General features: G+C 47.5%; 6 protein-coding genes across 6 annotated transcripts; 2 read left to right on the forward strand and 4 right to left on the reverse strand.

Moving 5' to 3' along the window:
- Window positions 1–289: 289 nt before the first annotated feature.
- CTRU02_211568 (Lipid droplet-associated hydrolase) lies at window positions 290–1,273 on the reverse strand (the record flags this gene model as incomplete). The annotated part of the gene is made up of 1 exon (XM_036732308.1): window positions 290–1,273. The coding sequence occupies one exon, from the start codon at window positions 1,271–1,273 to the stop codon at window positions 290–292; it is 984 nt and encodes a 327-aa protein (XP_036575937.1).
- A 1,567-nt stretch (window positions 1,274–2,840) lies between these two features.
- CTRU02_211569 (cytochrome p450) lies at window positions 2,841–4,753 on the reverse strand (the record flags this gene model as incomplete). The annotated part of the gene is made up of 7 exons (XM_036732309.2): window positions 2,841–3,015; window positions 3,086–3,234; window positions 3,292–3,405; window positions 3,460–3,756; window positions 3,821–4,049; window positions 4,123–4,429; window positions 4,507–4,753. 7 exons carry the CDS (start codon window positions 4,751–4,753, stop codon window positions 2,841–2,843), a joined length of 1,518 nt encoding a protein of 505 aa, XP_036575938.2.
- A 2,981-nt stretch (window positions 4,754–7,734) lies between these two features.
- Window positions 7,735–9,347, forward strand: CTRU02_211570 (major facilitator superfamily transporter; the record flags this gene model as incomplete). Its single annotated transcript, XM_036732310.1, has 5 exons — window positions 7,735–8,019; window positions 8,075–8,089; window positions 8,147–8,548; window positions 8,608–8,791; window positions 8,848–9,347. The coding sequence occupies 5 exons, from the start codon at window positions 7,735–7,737 to the stop codon at window positions 9,345–9,347; spliced, it is 1,386 nt and encodes a 461-aa protein (XP_036575939.1).
- Window positions 9,348–9,734: 387 nt separating this feature from the next.
- CTRU02_211571 (pectate lyase) lies at window positions 9,735–10,836 on the reverse strand (the record flags this gene model as incomplete). Its single annotated transcript, XM_036732311.1, has 3 exons — window positions 9,735–10,160; window positions 10,227–10,471; window positions 10,530–10,836. The coding sequence occupies 3 exons, from the start codon at window positions 10,834–10,836 to the stop codon at window positions 9,735–9,737; spliced, it is 978 nt and encodes a 325-aa protein (XP_036575940.1).
- Window positions 10,837–17,520: 6,684 nt separating this feature from the next.
- CTRU02_211572 (TPR domain-containing protein) lies at window positions 17,521–19,458 on the forward strand (the record flags this gene model as incomplete). The annotated part of the gene is made up of 1 exon (XM_036732312.1): window positions 17,521–19,458. The coding sequence occupies one exon, from the start codon at window positions 17,521–17,523 to the stop codon at window positions 19,456–19,458; it is 1,938 nt and encodes a 645-aa protein (XP_036575941.1).
- A 118-nt stretch (window positions 19,459–19,576) lies between these two features.
- CTRU02_211573 (uncharacterized protein) lies at window positions 19,577–20,889 on the reverse strand (the record flags this gene model as incomplete). Its single annotated transcript, XM_070205662.1, has 5 exons — window positions 19,577–19,649; window positions 19,697–19,947; window positions 20,001–20,236; window positions 20,295–20,555; window positions 20,856–20,889. The coding sequence occupies 5 exons, from the start codon at window positions 20,887–20,889 to the stop codon at window positions 19,577–19,579; spliced, it is 855 nt and encodes a 284-aa protein (XP_070060475.1).
- Between the last annotated feature and the right edge of the window lie 824 nt (window positions 20,890–21,713).

Genomic DNA, 21,713 nt, shown 5'->3' on the forward strand with positions numbered 1-21,713 from the left:
ACGGAGGTTCGTGAGATTATCGAGCGATAGAACCAGATATCAAACATCAATGAGGTCCCAAAACAATCCTCAGTTACCACGACAGCAAGCATAAATATGTGTAAACATAAAATGAGAAAAGCCCCACCAGTTGGCGGCTTTCATGACGGAGTTGGGATCGGGAGAGAAGCTGCAATTTACACCAACCCTTTCTTCGTTGTGTGTGGTACATATAAGCAGCGTTCGAAGTAATAAAATTATTGTCTATTATCTAGTTCTACAAATGCCTTTGTAATCATCTATGGAAGATTTAGGAAGTCTCCTGAGCCAGGTCTTCCCAGAGCTCCTTGAGCCACCCCGCCACTTTATCAGCAACTAGTTCACTGTTCTTCTCGGTGGTACAGAACGCGTGAGGGAGCCCTCTCTCATCAATCTCAACTCGCGCCCACCCATTCTCAATATGCTTCTCACGTGCCCGGATGAAGTGATCCCGGAAGTGGTCCGCAACCCAATGATCCTTCTTGCCGAAGTAGAAAAAGAATCTCGGAGTGGTCCTCTTCCCGCCGCGACCGCCAATGTCACTCTCCTCGACCTCCCACAGTTCCTGGTCCCATTTCTCCTCTGTGATGACTTTCATCTCATCCTTCCCCATGTGGATTGCCTGCCACACGCTATCACGGCTCTTCAAGAATTTGGTGGTAACATCCGCAGCCTTGGCCCCAAAACCGAGCACGTTGCCCACGAACCACCTCAGAGCCCACGCAGGCCACAAGTCGAGAAACCTCTGCGCGACGACATGAGCAGAGTTATTGAGCAGAGGCGTCGTGCGAATAAGCTCTAGCCTTTTCCCACTTGGGGACTGAGCCATGTGCGTGACCGTCGGGAATAGCAAGATGCCCGCATGCAACTTTAGATGCGGTGCACGCGAAGGGTCCTTCATGTGTCTATGAAAGATTTCTAGAGCGATATAGCTTCCAACCGAGTGACCCGCCAGAATGACGAAGTCATAGGGCTCGCCTTTCTTCCCTGGTGCATTCCTTGACGAGTCTGTCCGCCTTAGGCCTGCCAAATGGTCAAACACAGCTTCGACCTGGCGCTCTACGTCGTAAGGAGGGTTATCATTGTTGAACGGCTCATGGCTCTCATCGCGGAACCCAAAGAGATCACGGCAGTGAACGTGGATGTGGCCGTCTGCCCATCCGATGCGGGTCTTCAGCGAGTCAAAGAAGTCGGTGTAGTAATCGGCCAGCCCTGGATTGCCCGGAATGAAGAATAGAAGACCGTGACCTGGCATGTTTTTTTCTTCTTCTTCTTCTTCTTCTGCCTGCACGCTATGAAGAAAAGCGAGTCGCGATACACAGCACGGTCCGCACAGATGGTTTCGGCTCTGTGCCGAAGACTGATGTCGTCTGAAGTTGGAGAAAGGAGTCAAGTTGGTTGAAGGGAGGCTGACGTGGGGTCCACTGTGGAATCGAAATTGTTTTTGTTTTAGCGTCATGACAAACCGCTAGACGAATTGACGGTGCGGAGATATCAGCATTTATCGGCGTTTAGCGGGTAAAGTGGGGCCTACAGTACCACTATGTGGATGGGGATCGTTACAATGAGAAGATTCGAATTTGCCTTTAGATATGTGGAATGAAAAAGAATGAGATATTTTATTTATCGATATTAGACGGCTAAATATGGTCTAATGGAAAAGTTAATGATACAGCCAAGGGCAGATAAAATGCTTCTCAGGGCTTAAGATCTGCGAATGATACATGTATTTTGGTAGCAAATGACTCCAGGCCAGCGGAGAGATTCATCCAATTCTGTAGATTACATTTGATAGAAATTTCCAAGTTATTTTCTTTTCTAACAAAACCAAAACACATCATCAAGGCTTCAGATTTCGTTTTCAAAAGGCACAATTTAGTATACCGTGGCTAGATCTTGAATCGAAAACTCGGATGCATCCAACCAAGTCTGAACTCATGTTCATCTTTCGTCAGTCCATGTCAAGAATCCTCGCTTGGTTTGTAGTTCCGTTCACCTCTCTCATGCTCCCAATTCTCCCAACTCATATACAGAGGAAGGTTAAGGCTGACGATAAAAAGACCGACCAAACACCCAAAGTTGATTGAATGACCTTTCAGGTACCTTTATAGAGTTGTTACATCTGATAATTCAACCACGGGTAATTACTTACACAGGCTCTTTGGTTTTAACAAAGGTAAAAGAAGCAAGGAAAGCCGCGGTGTTCCCTATTGACAAGACGAAACCTAGGGCTATGGCGCGGACGTAATGTGGGGATGCATTGATGCTTAGCCAGGTGAAAGCCAAAAGGGGGGGGGTTGCATTGACGGACATTGCGACAAGAAACGGGCCGACATATTGGACTTTGGTGTTCATGAATACCGGTGGTGGACCAACCTTTGTCCCAACTATGAGAAGCGTGCATCCCAAGACCCTGAATTCGAAGGATGAGCTGGCCGGGAGTGTAGAAGAAAACAAGATCAAACAGCACTCTCCCGAGGAAGGAGCTCTCAGTTAAACCAAGGAAATCATTATAGAACTCCATAGAATAAAACATACTTTCCATCTGTAACCTATAATACTACCGATGAAGCATCTCTTTGAATTATAACCTCAACGACGTATTACTATGTAAAACTCTACGGTCTACTACTAAAACTTCTCTAACAGATTTCTCTCGAACTTTTTCCTATAGCTATTATCAAGTAGCCTTTTGTTTCTTCGCTTATAGTGGCTTCTGTCTGCGAGTGACTTATTGAGGTCGTATATAAACAGACATGGCGGGAATCGGGTGCCCGCATCTAACAACTATGAACTAGGACCGATAAAAACAAGGAAACAACTCATTCTTTATCATCGTACTCTGTCTTCGGCCTGCAGTTCAGCAACAGCCCTGGACTGCTGATATGGGTGACAAAGACATCCTTCTTCTTCCCGAGCTTCGCACCTGGGGGCAAGCTTAGGTCCCATCTGCGGAACAGCACAGCCAACGTCATTCTAACCTCGGCAGTAGCCAAGCTGTGGCACAAGGGGTTAGTGGTGCCATGCTCAGACAAGGGAGTTGATACTTTCCTTTTGCCCTATGCACGCCCTTGAGCCTTTGGAAAATGGAGCAAGCCACTGGTCGAGCCTCTCTTCGTTTTGGTTGAGCCAGCGTTCGGGGTTGAAGTCCAGTACATCAGAACCCCATAGCTTTTCGTCGAAATGCAGGTTGTATATAGACATTCCTACGATGGACTACGACCAGGTTAGCACTAAAGTCATTCATTTTATGTGTTTCAAGGGAAACTATACACCAGGAGGGATTATCGTATCATCGACAACCAGTGGCTTGCCGTCAGGCACGACCCGCGGCAGTCTTCCCGGAACCGGACATGCCAGCCGAAGGGACTCGTTTACGCAGCCGGTCTATTGTCGCTGTTCGTCAGCAGTTCTATTCCAAGGTCCGCCAGAGGATCTTACGAGATAAGGAATCTTTTCCAGCTGGAGCAAAGTCGGGGCTGTGTCGATGGAAGGGAGGGCCTCCTCAAGCTCACGAGTGAGCCTATCCCTAATCTTTGGGTTGGACAATATGTGATAGATTCCGTACGTGACCGTAAGAGCACTTGTGTCGGAGCCAGCCACGAGAAACTCGGTTGCTAGAGACCTCTTGCCCTCGTCTCCTATATCTTCAAGGCTGTCGAAGAAGACCAGGTGCTCATCTCCCAGCTGCTTTTCTTTCAACTTGGCCTTATGCCTGTCCAGACATTCTTTCGCCCACTAAGGCCAAAGTTCAGCTGACCGCCAACGACAGGATTTTGGCGGGCATAATAGGGTTGCTCACCTCGTCTAACTGTACTAATTTCCCCATCCCCTTGTCGACTTTCAGCAGCAGAGGTTTTGGCAAAAGAAACTTAAGGCGGGACAACGTTGGGTGGAAGAGCAAGTCCACGAAATTGCTTAGTGTGAGATTAAGGATATCCAAAAACTCGGCTTCAAATGTGTCTGAGGCTTCGATTAAGTTCGAGTCACTGCCAAATGCGTAATCCGAGATAGCGTCGACTGTCATGCAACTAGTAGAACAGATTGTCAGCTGGATATAAAGTGTCCAGGGTCCGCTTCTGGCAGGGCCGCACGGGTCCTTACTGGATGGCTTTGTGCACGTCAAAGGTCTTATCCATACGACGTAGCTGATTTTCGAGCCTAGTGATCTTGTCCAGGACCAGCGGGCTCAAGTTTTCGACTGCTCGTTTAGAGAAATACTGGTTGAGAGTGCGGCGACGACCGCGGTGGGCTTGTGGGTCGATCTCGGTCGTCAGGCTGTGCGGCATGTGAAAAGACTGGTAGAAAGACCACGGCTTTTTGTAGGGCGTGCCCTGGCTGTAGATGACTTTGTACAGCTCGGGTTCGATGATGTGGACTTCATTGGGAGCGATGCGAATGACCTTGCTTCCTGCAGGCTTTAGTTAAAGAACTGAAACTTTGAGTCCGTTTCTAATTTCTCAATCTGACGCGGGGGGAGATACTCACTGTACTTGCGATGTAGGCTCTCCAGGTACGGCTCGACAAATTTGCCCTTGGATGCTCTGTACAGCCAATCTTCCGACACCGCTGCCAACTTCGGGCCTGGAATTGATGCCAGAGGATGAAACCACAAACGATAGATGGCAACCGAGGCGAGAGTGACGAGACCAAAGACGGCGATTCCGGCGAGGAGGTGAATATTATCGCCGACTGCCATCTGCAGCGTCTCCAGTGATAGATCGAAAGAGGTCATACTGTACATCCGCAGGTCGCTTTCCAATGCCTCAGCTTGAATGCTAACACTTCCTTTAGAGAAGTGTACAAGCTGTGGTATTTATACCCACAACTCGGCGTCTAAAATTCTTTCATTGGTGTACAGACCAGGAATTTCAGTTCGTATTGCCAACCCGTTAACCGATTAACTAAGCGGCGTGTAAACTGTTGCTACCGTTGTCACGTTACTGGACAACTGGGTCTCATACGCATACATAGTAAGGTAGTATAAGCGTGTGGTATTGGCCCCGCTACGGGTTCCGATCAAGCGTCTTTATGCATGCCAGTAGACACAACCAGAGCCCTCCGAGTGAGAGGAGTTTTCATCATTTCATCCTAAGCAGTTTAGCGCATGGCCACCTCATTGTAACTGACTCACGAAACAGAGTTCAATAGAATGATGATATGGAACTAACTGTCATGGAATACAGTTTTGGATAGCGAATCAAAGGCGATTTTATTAGGGTTACCCTGGCTCTTGACGTAGATGTACTGTTCTACACGACAATGTATAAGTGCCAAGATACGGCCCGAGCTAGCTCACCCGATTTAGCCGCCTAGAGGATTCGCAACGGTTCGCTGTCCGCTAAAGTGACCGAATCATTGTCATCTCTTGCTAAATCAAGGTAAATGTTTAGATTATCAGGGTTCCAGGTGGATAGCTAGGGGGCTCCCGTGCGGGATCGACCGGTAGTCGGCACAAGGCTTGATTCCTCGCTGAAGCATTTAGACGGAGTCCGCCGGACATTTCTTGAATAAGCGGCATATGGAATGCCTCTACCGACCGAACGCCGCTTACGTAAGAATTCACTTGGATGTTGTGGCCTCCGGTGAGCACACTGCATGCTGCTCGAAAGAGCCGTAGGACGATGTAACAGACCTTCTCGTGGTGTCCGGTGTTAGTAGGAACAGCGGGTACAGCGCGGTGCGTTGCGCGCAGTCGATAAGTCGCGGTTGTGCGGTGGTGTAAAAGGGGTAGGGTCAGAATGCCAAAACATGCATTACAGGAACTAGGTGGGAATTAAACTTCTAAAGGAGTAAATTATAAAGCTTTCCTATAGTAATTATGTTTTCTTAAAAGTAGTTAGAATTATACTTCATTCACTAGGGGGGTAGCTAATTTCAACACTCTGATTCTAACGTAAGCTACCTAGTAGGGATTGAGACAGGACTACAGGATGTGGTTACTGAAGGGCTTGAAAGCGCAGATCACATGGGCTGCCTCACTACTCAAGTTGCGTCTTACTTCTTCAATACCAAAATGTTGAATTTTTCCTCATGCAGTTAGCCTAGGTAAATCAGGTAGACATTTCTGCCACCACCATGAGCTCCTTACTCTTAGCCTACATCAGGAAGCCAGTAAATGCTGCCAGATAGGAATCATGAATAGTTTCAGAAACGTTCCACAGCATTCCCACACATCACTCGGAGAGCGTTTGCCAATTTTAAGGTCGACACAGAATTCGGTAGTAGAGGACTCGGTACCACAGTGCCGAATTGATATTGCATCTAACTGATTGTAGTACAGTGTGGTACTGTCCATAAAAATCTTCACTTTGATGTCTTGGGAGTAGTAAATGGTAAAGGGACCATTTTGGGTAGCTTACCGAAGCAGAAAAAGTGAAAATGGATGGTTATTGGTCGAGCGCTTACTCGGATTGAAAGTCAAACCCATGTTGGCGGCGATGATATTCAGGAGACCGTAAGATCTCTCAAACACATAGAGAATGCTTCAAAGTGTTGTTTCAAACTCGATTATCAGGATTTTCTGCTCTCTCACAGCATTGCTCTTGTATGCAGATACCGAATTGGTACGCCAGGCAATTTGGTGGATGTCCCGAACTTCGCGATGAAGCATCAAAAATTCAATTCTACACGCAGTATCGTGCTTTTTGATATTTCGAAGCCTTCACAAAGGTTCAAGTCACACTATTCATCGTTCTAAGGTTCACAAAGTTGTTCCAGCACCCGGGCCAAATGGCTTTACTCTTACCAATTCTTCAAAGTGCTACGAGCATCTTTATAAAGCACAGCTATGGAAACAAATTGAGCAGCGTCTAGTCAGCAAATACATAAATTAGGTTTTGGAGTGGGGTCAGTATGCCTTCGGTCAATTGTAGCTAACGTCTGTCAAACCTATCTCCAAGTGATTTAAGTTTCTCTACTAAATCAACTGGCCCTTTGAACTCATCTGCAGAATATTCTTTTTATTCAACCTTTGAATAGCCAATCAACTATAGAAAGAAGTTAGACGCCGGCTGTGGCACAGAGCCTATCAAGACTAACGAGTAGTTACGTCAGTTAGGAACGAGCAGCGCTTCTCCCGATCTTCAGGGCAAGTGGCAATGCCTTTGTTTAGTGGCTTAGGAGTTCTTGAGCTAAGGTAAATTCCCACTTGAGGAACGCAACTAGCGTTCAAATGATTAGTAGCACCTTCGCGGTCGACTGGATGACAAAAACAGCTCGGTACTATGCAGCAAAAGCATTCTTTGGTATTTTACTTCTTAACCCGTGTATGTATGTACGTGACTCTTCGCATTCTGACGAGATTTTTTGCCTGTTCCCATCTGATGTCTCTAGTTATTGGTCGATTGGTGTTTCTTGGCATTGATCTGCTTCTGGGGTTGAACCGAGCAAACGAGCGAATAAGCAACCATGAAAGCCGCCTGCTGGAAGTATTGCCGAATAAGTCATAGCTCAACTCCGAAAGACACTCCGCCAGTTTGCCCGCATAGTGTACGACAGCCCGGGTAATTATCGGGGCAAGCACGCCGGCTTCCCCGCCCCGCTACTGATGACGGGGGACGGCGGAGCGAGTCAAACCATCATATATTTTCAGTGTCTGCCGCACCGTCTATCCTTCGGCGACTTTATCATTCGAACTTCGAGTAGCTCCGTCGACACGTTGATCTAAACATAAGGATCGCGTCGAGATATAGCCGAAAGGAGACAATCGCCATCATGTCGCAGACCATTACCGAGACGCACCATACGCCGTTTGGTGTGGAGGCGTACAATCTCAGTCGCTTGAGCTCCAGCCATGGCCGCCCCCTTGGTGACGAGTCAGCTAAAAAGGACGGCCAGGAGGAGCATCAGAGCATCGACTCCAGAGGCGGCGACATCACCCCACCCGCAGATGCCCACAGCGAGCTCGAGAGATGGAACTCGCCCAAGGCCAATATGGGCAGACTTGGTTTCGCCTTTGTGTCTTTTATCATCGCTGGCATGAACGATGCAGCAGTTGGTGTATGCTTTCCCCAGTCTCAAGGTCACAATAGGATAGATGCTAATAGCTAAACAGGCTTTGATTCCATACGTAAGTGGCTTTTCGTTTATTACTTGATAACATGGCCTTTTTCTTACCAACAAACAGCTTGAAAAATACTACGACCTCAGCTACACCGTCGTCTCCCTCATCTTCTTGACCCCATTTGCCGGCTACTCTGTCGCTGCCTTCACCAATGCCCGTATCCACCAGAAGTTCGGCCAACGTGGCGTCGCCATCATGGCACCGTTATGCCACATCATTACCTACGTCGTCCTGGCCATTCATCCACCTTACCCAGCACTTGTGGTGGTCAACATCATCAGTGGATTTGGTAATGGATTGACTGACGCGTGCTTTTGTGCCTGGATCGGCGGCATGGACAAAGCCAACACAATCCAGGGTTTCCTGCATTCGTTTTACTCTGTCGGCGCTCTCATCGCGCCTCTGATTGCCACGTCCATGGTTGTCACCGCTAATTTGCCTTGGTACAACTACTACTATTTCATGGTAAGCTTGACTTCATATCGAGAAACCCACTCCCGCGGTCAAAACTAACTGATTATCAGGTCGGCATGTCTGTCTTAGAACTGGTTGGCCTCACTGTCTTCTTCTGGCAGAAGACAGGCGCCGTTTACCGGGCCGAGCACGCACATGAAGATCAAGAAGGTGGTGCAGGCACCAGGGTTGCTCTTAAATCAAAGGTGACATGGCTGTGCTCACTCTTTTTCTTCGCCTACATGGGTGTTGAAGGTATGTTCTTGATCTTGTCATGGTTGTATTTAGGGTCGAGCTAAAGTCGTCTACAGTTGGTCTCGGTGGCTGGATCGTCACCTTCATGCTACGCGTCCGCAATGCATCAGCCTATGCCTCCGGTATCTCTGCCACTGGATTCTGGGCGGGTCAAGCTCTCGGTCGAGCGGGTTTGGGCTTCATAACCGAACGCTTCGGCGAGAGACTGTGCATCACCGTCTATTTGGGTCTTTGCGTCGGACTACAGCTGTTGTTTTGGCTGGTCCCGCAGTTTATCGTTTCTGCTGTCGCTGTTGCTTTCTTGGGTGTCTTCCTGGGGCCACTGTTCCCTGGTGCTGTGATGCTCACGGCCAAGCTTCTCCCCAAGCATATCCACGTGAGTGCTATTGGGTTCGCCATGGCCATCGGTGGCACTGGTGGAACGGTTTTCCCCTTTATTATTGGTGCCATCGCAACTAGCAAGGGTGTTGGCGTCCTGCAACCCATCATCCTGGCACTTATTGTTGTCGTCGCCCTTGTATGGCTTTCCTTCCCGCGCATACAGAAGAAGGACTGAGGTGCTGTAATTATTAAATTGTAACTGTAGGCTTGTCGGACGTGCTGGTAGATTGTCATGATAGCACTTCTTGGGCCTCAAATGACATACATTGGACAATGAAATCTCTAATCTCTTAGCTCAGGCGTTTGTCATTCACAGTAACAATTTCTAAGGAACCGCTTTTGTGGAGAAAATCTTGTTAAGTCTACATAGTAGACGGCAGCTTTATTTACAATGTCTCCAAGAATCCAGCTCTGGCGAAAACACTCTGACCCCATATGTACACATTAGGGATATATATATACTAACAAGCCTTCGCCGTCACTGATGCACCCGAATCAAGAAGTATGTACAGAAGAAAAATGAGTCCAACCCGTCGCGCTCATAAGATGCTCAAAATATCGCTTAAAGCTTCTGGCCAGCGGTGCCAGGGATGGTACCGGCGACCTTGGAGGAGCCGAGAGCAGCAATCTTGTAGGGGAGCGAGGAGGAGGTAAGGGTTCCCTTGGGAGCAGAGTTCTCAGATCCGCCGAGGGCGACGTCCTCGGCAACGGCGTAGCCAGTCTCCTTGGAGTCGGCGAAGAAGATAGCCCGGGCGGGGCACTCGTTGAAGGCGGTGCTCTGGACAAGGACTTGGGCACCCATGCGGGTGTTGACACCGGTGAGGAGGAGCTTGTTGTAGTAGTTGTTGACGACGTGGACGGTACCGAAGCGGACAAGAGGGGCGCGGGAGTTGACGTTGTACCAGTAGTTGTTGGCGTAGGTGACGTGGAGCTTGCCCTTGTCCTCCTTGGCGTTGCTGTCGGAGTGACCGACCAGAGATCCCTTCCACTGTTTTTTTTCTTTGTTAGCAAGCGATTTACATGATGGCTATGGTTATATGGCATGAATGCTTACGTGGTCGTGGAAGTAGACGTTGGAGACGGTGATCCAGTCAGCACCGTGGGAGACGTCGAGGAGACCGTCAAGGTCATCCTTGCCTCCGGAGAGGTCACCGGAGAGGTCGCAGTGGTCAACCCAGACGTTGAGGGCCTCGTCGATGCCGATGGCATCACCGTTGGAGGCCTTGACGCCGCCAATCTTCATGTTGCGGACGATAACGTTGTTGACGCGGCGGATGTACAGACCGACACCAGTCAGGGCTACGATCCATGTCAGTATTAGAACAGGTGTCACCCAAGGGAGTAACCGTTTACTTACAGCTGCCCTTCTCTCCGATGATGGTCTTGTCGGCGGAAACGCGAACCTTGGCGCTGCCGGAAATCTTGCCGGACACAATAATGGTCAAAGGCTCCTCGCGCTTGGCGGCAGCAACAAGCTCATCAACGGTCTTGACGGTGACGGTAGAACCGCCAGCACCACCCTTGGTACCGCCGTTCTGTGTGCAGTAACCAATGTTGCAAGCCTCGGCAGCCTGGCGACGGGCAAGCTCGTTGCGGGCGTTAATGGTGTTGGTGGGAGAAGCCACGGCCAGAGCGGCCATAAGGGTGACAGCGGAGAACTTCATTTTGATTTCGTACGGAGTTGTTTGTTATAGATGGTTCTAAGAAAAGTCTGTGAAGTGGGAATCAAGTGACTAGCACTGGATAATGTTTTGAGAATGGGATGAACTGAAAGGAAGAATAGAAGAATGTGAAAGTGATGTGGATGGAGAATGAGAGGAACTGTTGGCACCGACTCAGGCGATACTGGCCGTCTTATATGCAATCCTTAAAGCTCCAGGTTCTTGGCTTCTGGGTTCAATGGGGTTACTCGTGATGCTTGGAAGCAGTAGGCGAGGCCACCCCATCCCAATTACTACGCATCGTCGTGTACGGCCGGCGCTATGTTGCATAGTATGGGCTCCCAGTCTCCATCTACGTCCTTGATTATTTCCCCATCTGCAAGGCCGGGAAAGCCTTTCGGACATTCCAGGATGTTGGGCATCTTGGGGGACATGTCCGTCGACAGACCCCTGGTTGTCATCCCTCGGATTAAGGGATGATTGGCCATGGGTAGGACTTTTCAGTGAAACAATCACATCTTGGTCCAACAGGCTGGCTAGGGTGACAGAACCGGAGTGCTGGGGGTGGCCTCACTTCCCAAAATGTGTAAAAGGAAAATAGAACAGAGATGGGGGGGCCTGCAGGAGCAAGCTTGTTAGGCGGAGTCAACAACCGGCACACGGATAATACAGGTTGGAACTCTTTCGAAGACCACACGAGGTTACAAGGGTTGGAATAGGCTCATTCGGATGACTAGTATGTTACCCACACAACAACATCAAGAACAGCAAGTAACATGCAAGCCCCCCCACCACATGGGCAGTAGCGCTGCCCAGCATCTGCTCGTGCGACCATGCGCATGTTTGTGTGTTTCGGTAGTCTAGAAATGTAGCAGAGCGCGCGCGGCACTCTAGAGATAGATGAACGCCAAGAAAAGGTGCAAATGAAGAGGATCGGTCGTTGGAGGAATAACTAGACAAAGAGCGTTACTGTGCAGGTACAACGGGAGCCGTCGCCTATCTTAGCAGATGCGTCGCTGATCAGATGGGGGGATGACATGGGTTGTTGGCGTGTTACTATGTTTCTAGCGGGGACTATCCCTGAATGCCGGAGCTCAAGATGAGCCAGCTGTGGAATACTTACATACAAAAATGATAATTGGCAGCTGTCAGCAACCGAAACGAGATGTCCGTATGTAGTAACTTGACTCCAAGACGTTAAGCTTTGATCTCAATAACTTAGAAACTCATGAAAGTCTAACTGCAAAAGTGTTACCAACAATGTTACCAGCACGGTGAGAAACAAAGTAGATGAGTAAAAGAGAGGCTACCCAACGACTCTACTCGCAACCTTGGCATGTTGCACTATGAAAAGGGGGATTGCCCGCCAAGACTGCGAATATTGGCATCCTGCATTGGCAATTTTCTCTACCAATCATTGATGAGGTTTGCCCCTTCAACTCCGTTTTGTTACCAGCACAAAATTTTTGCACGTATCCGTATTGTTGAGTCTTGCCCACCTCAGCTACATTACAGTTATCCAGCCAAGACCATTACGCCAAGAGCTTTAATCGACTTGATCTTGGCGTCCTCTCGTAGCCACAACCAAGGAGATTGTAACCTGAAACCACAAAAACATCTCATATTTACATGACATGACCTAAAAGAATAGAAACTCCACAAAAGACGGAGATCACTCTTACTCGAGGAAAAGTCGCGGGCTGAAAAACCGCGCGAATGAAGAGTCCTCTGGGTTGCGCAACGGCCTATGAGTGCGATTCAAGTCAAATCCTTAGATGCACCTGCACCTAACGTCCCACACCCACTTCTGGGCACCCCCCACATTTGGGCACCCCATTTACACCAAAAACGCCGTTTTTCGAAATTCTATATTAAACTAACTACTATACTTACTAAGAAAAGAAAATATATATAAACTATGTTAAGTATAATTATAGCCATCTAATTTTTTATAAAGGTTTAAATATAATAATAGTTATAATATAGAAGTTTAAAACTAAAAGCTTTAAAATGTTAGTAGATACTAGTAACTTACTAGTATTCCTTAACATTAGAAAAATATATTTTCGCTCATATATACTTATTTAAAAAATCTAGGAAATTAATATTTATACTTATTAAAAGTATATAATTATATCTAAAAGAGATTTAAAAGTATTACTTTAGTAAATATAGTATAATTAAGGGTTAAAATTCTATAATAGAAACTTTTCTTAAGGGAAATTTTAAAATATTATTCTAAGCTTAAAGAATTTTTTACTAAGTATAAGAATATATAAATCTACTATATCTTACTTAAAAATTCTAATCATATTAGTTAAATATCTCTACCTATTTTATATATTAAGATATAGGCTAGGTAAATTAGTATTATAAATGTTAAACCTTGAATTTATAATACTTATTATCAATAATACTAGTATATAGCTACTTAAGTATTATAATTAAGTCTTAATCTATTTAATATATATTTATTCTCTTTAATAAGTAAAGTATTTAGTTTAATATAGAATTTCGAAAAACGGCGTTTTTGGTGTAAATGGGGTGCCCAAATGTGGGGGGTGCCCAGAAGTGGGTGTGGGACGTTATATGACAACTTGCAGCACATCATGACGCCCCCCGCAGCTGAAGAGACGCACCCCAACTTCCCCAGCGTTTCCTCCTGCAGGTCTACCAACTCTGCATACGCGGTATCTGCAATGCTTCAATACCGAGCCGGCGCAGGAGGGTGAAATTGCCGTCCAATCCATAAGGTCTTGTGACACTCTGAACATTCAAAGAGTTGCCTAATTCCAGGTTTTGCTGGCATACTTCAACCGAACTCACCTCGCCCACCAATCCCACATGGCCCGGCTCAGGCCGTGATCGTCATCCGCATATTTTCGCACGAATGGGACGAATTGCGCTCTCGCCGAACAATCCATTCGGAAAAGCCACCGAACAGCCCCAAAGAAGCAGGGGCCTAGCCCTTGATCTTCGACACATCATCGAAAATCCAGCCTGGCCTTAAGCGATACCCGTGTGCGGCATTAGCTGCCGCATGCCAGCGAGCAGACCTTCCTTAAAGAACGCAGCTCAGGTCCCGCTTACGTGTTGATCGAGCTTGAACTGGCGACTGGCACGGAGGGCCACCAATGATGATGGCCTCATCGTTCCCCAGATCCCCAACCCGCGGCCGCCGAGATACATCATATGACAGTTGTATGCAGGAAATCAAAAGCTTGGCTCCACTGCCGTGTCGTTCGAGTCAGTTGTCATTTTGGAATTGACAAAGGAGCCTCGTTTTCGGCATCAGCTGTTCTGGAAAATAACAATTTCTCCGTTGAAATAAGTGTGTAACAAGTCTGTCGATACGAATCACGTCACATCGCCTTTGGCAAATTTTACGAAGGGCAGTATTTTATCCGGTACCATCAGAGATTGGAGGAAATTTACACATCATGTCACGTCAAGTTGTGCCTTGATTGCCACTAGCCGCATAATCTCAAATACCTTACTAGAGTTAGAAAGTCTAGGAGTAGGCAGGATGACTAAAGCATGAGAAGGTAAGGTATCTTATTATGATACTATTCATTAGTCCTATGGGATTAACTCAGTAAGCAGGAGCAAGTAAATTATTATTACCCACTTATATAATAGCAGGTTCTACCAATAGAAGCTAAGGTGTGACGATAGTTTCAACGCTCACCGAACACACCGAGCGATACTTGCTTACGCAAGTTATATTTATGAGTAAGGTATGTGCTTTGCCACCCGTCTGCCATCTGGAAGGATCGAGCGAGTGTGACAGTTTCGAACAAGCAGAAGAGGGAGCTTGGTTTGAATGACTAATTGTCGATCGCATGTCGAAGCTGTGAACCCTTTGAAGCGTAGAGGTGCTCTATGATCCCCATCGTGGGTACAGTAGCCCTGGTTCTAAGCCAATTTTTGACTCACTTTCTTAGATTTGTTCAGTGTGCACCTGTCCCAGGTTACATTCGGTGCTAAATAACCATCCGCTGATCGTCTCGCTCTTCAAAACTGGATCGGCCTCGCTTTCATCCCACCATTTGAACGTGCTATCATGCACCGGGTCTTAGACAGGAGTTGTGAGAATATTTGTATACTGGTGAGGGTGCGCCAGCTTACCCTAAGAAAGATTGTTTTTTAATGAATCACCACCGAAACCGGGGACATTGGTCAAAAATTTAAACAACAGTTTGACTACGCAGGCATTGCTGGGGGTATTGTCCAAGCCCACCAGTACTTGGGGACACTCCGCCGAACGGGAAATGCCCCCCTTAGAACGCGGCCAGGCTTTAATAACCATAGAGTGATTAATCAAATATTTGCTGTCATCATCAACAAGTGTGCTTACGACAAGATGCAAGAATTGAGCATTTAGTGCGGTATGGGTGATGGATAGCACAAAATCGAACTCGGCTGGCGCTGGGGTGACGTCTGGCGAAACTGACATTGTGTGAATCGTTCGAGATAATGTATTTGGAAGAGATACTGATTGCTTGAATGGGAACTGGAAAACTTCTTATGATTGTGTTTCTATAGCTTCAGCGTGAGGCGTCTTGTTCTAAGTTTCGAGAGCAATGTAAGCTAATTATCGGCTTGCGGTCAGTGCTGATCAGCATACTAGTGCCTTTCTTCACAGAAACAGATGCTTAGGTTATTTCAAAACGTACTTATTTCCACCGAAAATATAGGTCAAGAGCAACACCCTTGGGATACCCCGTAGTAAAGACAAGTATTTTGTTGTAGTTGTTGAACCGAGGCAATCGCAGTGCATGTGGTAAGAACCAGCTTCCTCGGCATGGGGCCTCAGTGTCATGATAAATCCGATATATTTCTACGATTCTCTTCAATTAAATCTCTCACATTCAAAACAATCACATTGGCTAGAAGAAGGAAGAGAACAATATGAAAACCGGTATAGTTTTGTTATGGAATGATGATCTGGTTGCAGTAGTCACTTTAATTACCCTGCTTACCTTAGCGACCTTCGGGCGGCGGGTGGTTTAAAAATAGTTGACTAACATAATGGTCTTTTCGGGGTTCCTAATACACCAGCGCGTGCAAACCCTTTATGAAGGCTGATTTCAAGACTGTTTGACAATGCAGTTCGGTAAGGGTCATGTTATAGACTAACCTCAACGGCCCGTCTGCTGAAGCGAATGGCCTCTTCGAGATTGGTTAAGACAATTGTCTCAAAAAGTTGTAAATATGTTATCTAAGGCCGTTCCGGCCTACAGCCCGACTTGCTTGGGGATTTGGTTCTGGCTGAATGGCTGAACTCATAACATCCGCCGCCTCTTCTACCAAATCGGGTGTCTCGTTCCTCTTTTGTGTTGCAGGCTCTAAGGCGATACTCACTTTGTAGCCGAACCAAGCAAGGGCTAGCTTGAAATTTAGAGTATTGATTCTCGTGCTTGGCCTTTGAATACCCTCGAAATTTCATCTTTCATGGTGAGTGAGTTCATCCAGTCTGAATCAGTAGCAACCGGAAACGCGCCAGTTGCCAGGCCTTCGGTTTGTGCCAAGTATCATGCGTAAACCTCATCATCGCAGTCATCACTTGGCCGTCATGTTCGTGTTTTACTGATTGATGTGACACCGCAAAGTATTGGAGCCTCGCTTATTTTGCTGGAATTGGTGTAAATTGCCTGCTCATCTCGTGTGTTTAGGTGCGATCTTCAACGAAATCAAGTGAGAACATATGGGCATTGGTACCAGAGTCTCATGTTTTTTGATGGTCGGCGCACAAAGTCTGTTTTATAAAATACATCTCTCTACTACAGCTCTTGGTGGCTAAGGCTTTAGCAAAGGAATATTGCATAGGCTCCTGTTATCAATATGCTGCATTGAAAGACAACAAAATCTGATACATAGCGGTATCTCGTTTGCTTAACCCCAAGGTTTATCGCAAATGTGTTCTAATACCCGTTGTACAGTAGTTGCAGTACACTACTAGCTTCTACCTTTCTGCCCTTGAGGTCATCTCAGGCCAAACTTTCTCCAATCAGGCGGCCAATCATATGAGTTGGCGCGCTGTGCCGCCTGATCACGTATTCATGCGAGCAATCTTCGAGATTTAGCCCCCAAGCCATCGACAGCCTGTTTTGTGGCCGGACCTGCTTTGAACCCGAGCATTCTCGACTGATTATAGCCTCGAATGGGCCACAGTTTTCGCTTGGCCCAAGACCAAGCGACCTATCGAAACTCCTTCAGACCCAATGGAGCGGCGGCTTGGTCAAAAAAAAGGCTCACTTATTGCGCAGGTCTCATACCTTAGGGTAAGCATGAAAGAAAATGGACGCTAACCCTGGTAAAGTAGACCCCAAAGACCCTGAGTTTCCTTCCGCTAACATTAACAATACTGTATGCAGCACCTGCGGGCTGCTTATCGACACGGAAATATCGCATCACTACCCAATGATGACAGGGAGTTAAGAGAGTCTCCACTCCAACATCGTTGGCAAATATCGTACAGCAAGCCAATTGGGCAAACTGTGCGGGGCTTAGGCCACCTAGACATGGGGTCAATTGGTAGTGTATTTCAGGCTACCTAGGGGAATCTTGCAGGACCCCCGGACATGATGTGGGCGGTGGGCAGTTGTTCTACTTGAGCACTTGTCTTCGCTGATGGAATTATCTAGCCCTGACGAGCGTTACACAACTCCCAGCTTACGTCTCGCCATGGGAAATAGATATGTTCTGCTTGTTGGTATTGATACCTATCTCCAAAATGACCATGAGAAGCCAGGCACAGGCCAGGCAGTGTCTCTGAACAACCTTCAAGGCTGCGTCAACGACATCGGTCTGCTCAAAAATCTATTGCAGACGGCCTTCCATGTTCACAAACTCACAATTCTCACATCTTCCGAAGCCTCAGAAACCCCGGGGACTCCCCAAGAAGCTAGCGACAAGTTACCCACGTTTGACAATATCAAACGGGAGTTCGACAACGTGTACAACTCCGCCCAATCCGGCGACTTGTTCTTCTTCCACTACTCGGGCCATGGAGGGCGACTACCAAAGCTTTCAACTTCACCCGAAGACCGCTCCGCAGACCCGTCACTTTTGACCGTCGACTACTGCCGAGGAAAGCCTGCGATCCGCGGGTGGCAATTGAACCAGTGGCTCAAAAGATTGAGTGAAAAGAGAATTCAGGTCATTGTCAGCCTCGACAGCTGCTACTCGGCAGGCTCATGGCGAAACGAAGGAAGTTTGCGAACGCCACCGGACTGGACCCCGCGGCCGAACGGACCAGAAGATGAAGCTGCCGGCGAACACAGACACAATAACCGTGATTGCGAGATGGATGTATCCTGGGATATCAATCCGGACTGTTTTACTTTGATGGCTGCTTGTGAATCAACGGAATATGCACAGGAGAAGCGAGTAGATGGTGTGTCATATGGCATGTTCACCTACACTTTGGCTGACTATTTGACTCAAAATCGACAACAAGAGGTATTATCCACATACCGGAAGATCCGCGATCACATTTCAGAGAAAATCCAACCCCAGAGCCCGCGGGTCTACGGTCAGGATCGATTAGCCTTCTTCCAGAACAAGGAGATATTCTCAGCAACGCCCATTCCTGTCGATACCGATGGAAAGTCAGCTTCACTTCCTATCGGAAAGGTACACGGTGTTAAAAAAGGAGCTGAATTTGCGACCTTCCCACCTCTACCTGAAGCGACCTTTCGCATAATTGAAGTTGAAGAATATGAGAGCAGGGCAGAGTCAGTAAGAGAGGTTGCTCAAGTTCTGCCGAGGTTCTCCGAAGTACTTCCATCCAGATGGAGCATGGAGGGGAAACCACTTAACATCCTCGTTGGACAGAATTTTGCTGCTGGGTTTCTCAAAGCCCTGCAGGCGAGTTTGATGGACAGAGTGGTCGGTAATGTCGAGGTTGCCGAGTCCCCCCAAGAAGCCGTAAGCCATGACCCAGAAGATGCAGACTTCTGGGTAAAGAAAGGCGTCGACGGCGCCATCGACATTTTCGGACCTGAACCGCTCATCGTCCGTGCTGAGCCTGTTCAGGGTCTGCAAATCACAGGCGCAAGCGATAATGACAAGATTCCGCAAGTAGCCGCTGCCATAGCGCACTTGGTACGGTTTAAGCAGATTCTCAACCTGAAAGATGAAGCATCCGAGGAGCCCCTTCCATTCAGGGCCATATTGGAACCAGATCGGAGTGCTAGTGGGAGCAATTTCAAGGAGAGAGATATTGTCAAGCTCTCAATCGAGAACCTCGGTCCCGACGAGTTACATTTTACAGTCATTAACTTGGGTCCTGGATTCCATGTCGCTCAGCTATTCCCTCAGGCGGACTCTCCGCAGACCTTACCTATCAACGGCAAGCCATATGCATTTAAATTCCGCTTGACATTACCCAGCGAGCTCAGACGGCAGAGCAAAGACGGACAAAGGTACCGTGACATCATTCGCATCATTGTCACTAAAGGTAGAAAACTCTCTGTTAAAAGCCTGGAGCTTCCTAGTATTTGGGATAATATTCGTTTTAAGCCTAGTAGTGGTGGGAGAGATGGGGTTCTAATTGAAGGCCCTGATTTCGATTGGTGGATTGAGGACAAAATTATATGGATGAACACAGGCACTGCGTAGTGAACTACCGCATCCGACCATCTGTGCCGTGGGGGTTATGACTGTTGATTAAATGAATATTCAACGATTTTCTCAACTAAATGACGAAGTAGTAGAATTGTTAAACCCCACAGTCCAACTAAGTTGCCGAGGCAGCCAAAACCGGTGGAGGGTTTTCGCCTGAAACAAAAACAGTGAGAACAGTAGCGAATCTGCATGGTTAGTTGAAGCCATTCTATACTGGAGAAGGGGTACCCACGTGGCTCCTGCAAGGACGAGTTCCATCATCCTCGCGTTGGTTAACTGGGACAAGACGGACAAGAACGAAACTGTAGAGAGTATAATTACGAGCACTCGAGCCACCGCGCTGTCGACGGCTAGACAGATTATCACCGGTATCAGAATAAGGCCAGTGGCGAGGCATAGCATCAGGGCTCGCGCGCTCCCTTTTACCAGAGAGCCAGAGTAGATGTACACGTTCGCGTCGTTTGACACGTTGTGCAGAGGACTCTTTTTCTCTCGTGAGCTAGGTAGATCGTAACGTTTTGGAAAGCATTGCCTACCTTGCGGAATCCTCGATAGTAGTGGATGAGTTTGCCCTCAACCCAATCTTCAAGTTTCTCCACCGCACTGTCCTTAGAGCATGCCATAGGAGCTAGATCAGCTTCCTCTTCTAGATACGCTGTTTCATCTCTGCTCAAGCAGCTACTGTTTTCGACCCAATTTTGCAAGCTAAGAACATCCTTGGATGGTGCGGTACCCAAACTTAGCGCTCGGCGGGTCTGGTCAGAGAAGGAATCTGGACAGGTATCAGAATAGGACTGTAGAGGAACGAGCGAATAACAACTGCTACAAACCGTAGCTCGAAAGGCACGATTCAATCTCAAGAAGAAGAGATTTGCGCGCTTCGTTTCTATCGCAACGGCTTTTTCCGAGAAACAGGGGCGATTCCTCCTTTTCATCAAGCAGGTCTAGTTTCTCTTCAAGCACAGATAGATGATCCTGCTTCAGCAGGAGAACTCTGGCGCGGAGTCGCAGGAAACGTCTGAAGACAAAGAAAGAATCATTAGCTGCGATGAGAGCAGCAAATCTGGGGTATCCAGCCCTGTGGTCCTCGACTAGGAACTATAAGTAAAGCACATCATCAGTTTTTGGGAGGGAGTGATCCAACTCTTTTTTCTTCCTTGTTGTGGTTCGGTTATCTGATGGCCCGTTTCCAAATCAATCGAGTCATTCCCAGAGGACCGCGTTTTCCAGCTTAAGCCGAAATATCGGAGGCGTTGCATTCTGTATTATCGTGCCCGAGTTTTGTCTATTTTCCCTTAATGGGAGTCAAGAGCGTACATTGCCGATATTATCCTAGTAACTATTTAGAAAAGGCTAGGGGCAAAACATCGAGATATGCACAAAGTACGTACCGCCCCGGCCATGCAGCTTGCCAATGGTGAACATTGCCAAGGTAAGGCGCGAATGCTTCCTCAAGGCAGCAATACAGCGAGGTTGTATACTTTGCCTTTGCTTGAAAGCGTACGATTCAGATGACAAGTCAGAATGTGGCCCGCTATAAAAATACAAGACTAAAGGGCAGCCGACAGTGGTCAAAGTTTATACCCGACCACAGACAATAGCTTCCGCCATACCAGCTGTAGTGTGAGTTTTTCAAGGATCGAATATGAGTTTTTTCACCAGGTTCGCATCAGCTGTACCATACTGCAAGCGCAATACTCATATTTCTTTGCGGCCAGGAGCGATAGCCCGAGTTTCTCGATATGCGACGACGACGATGGTCGTGCGCGGGTGATATCGGCCAAGACGGCAGGTCATTGCCCCCTCCTGTCACGGAACCCCAGCTGAGTATCGTGGATAGAAAAACAAGTTTAGGGTGGGCGATTCCGTATATCTATGTGCAGGGGGTGGTAAAGAAGGTCCCTTTCTCGTCGAGTCTGTCCCCTCTGAGGGGCAATACACTCTTTGCACTACAAGTGGTCAGACTGTCAGCAAGGGTGAGAAGTTCCAGGAAAAAGACCTGGAACAGGCGTAGAGTGCACGCCACCTGCAAAGGCGGATATGGCTAGTTTAACTTGCACAACATAATGAGCGGGCTTGACCATTTACCTCATGAGGCATGTATTCCAGACTGCCTGTCACATTTCTAATGCATGCCACTATTCCATTATTAAAGGAATAATTTAAAATGTATTCAGCCCCAAGTACTGTAGGAAAAAGGTCATGCTTTGATCAGGTTGCCGGCGAGATGAGGGCCCAAGTAATACAGC

Source organism: Colletotrichum truncatum, assembly GCF_014235925.2.
Source record: "Colletotrichum truncatum strain CMES1059 chromosome Unknown Contig_0008, whole genome shotgun sequence".
Lineage (NCBI taxonomy): Eukaryota > Fungi > Ascomycota > Sordariomycetes > Glomerellales > Glomerellaceae > Colletotrichum > Colletotrichum truncatum.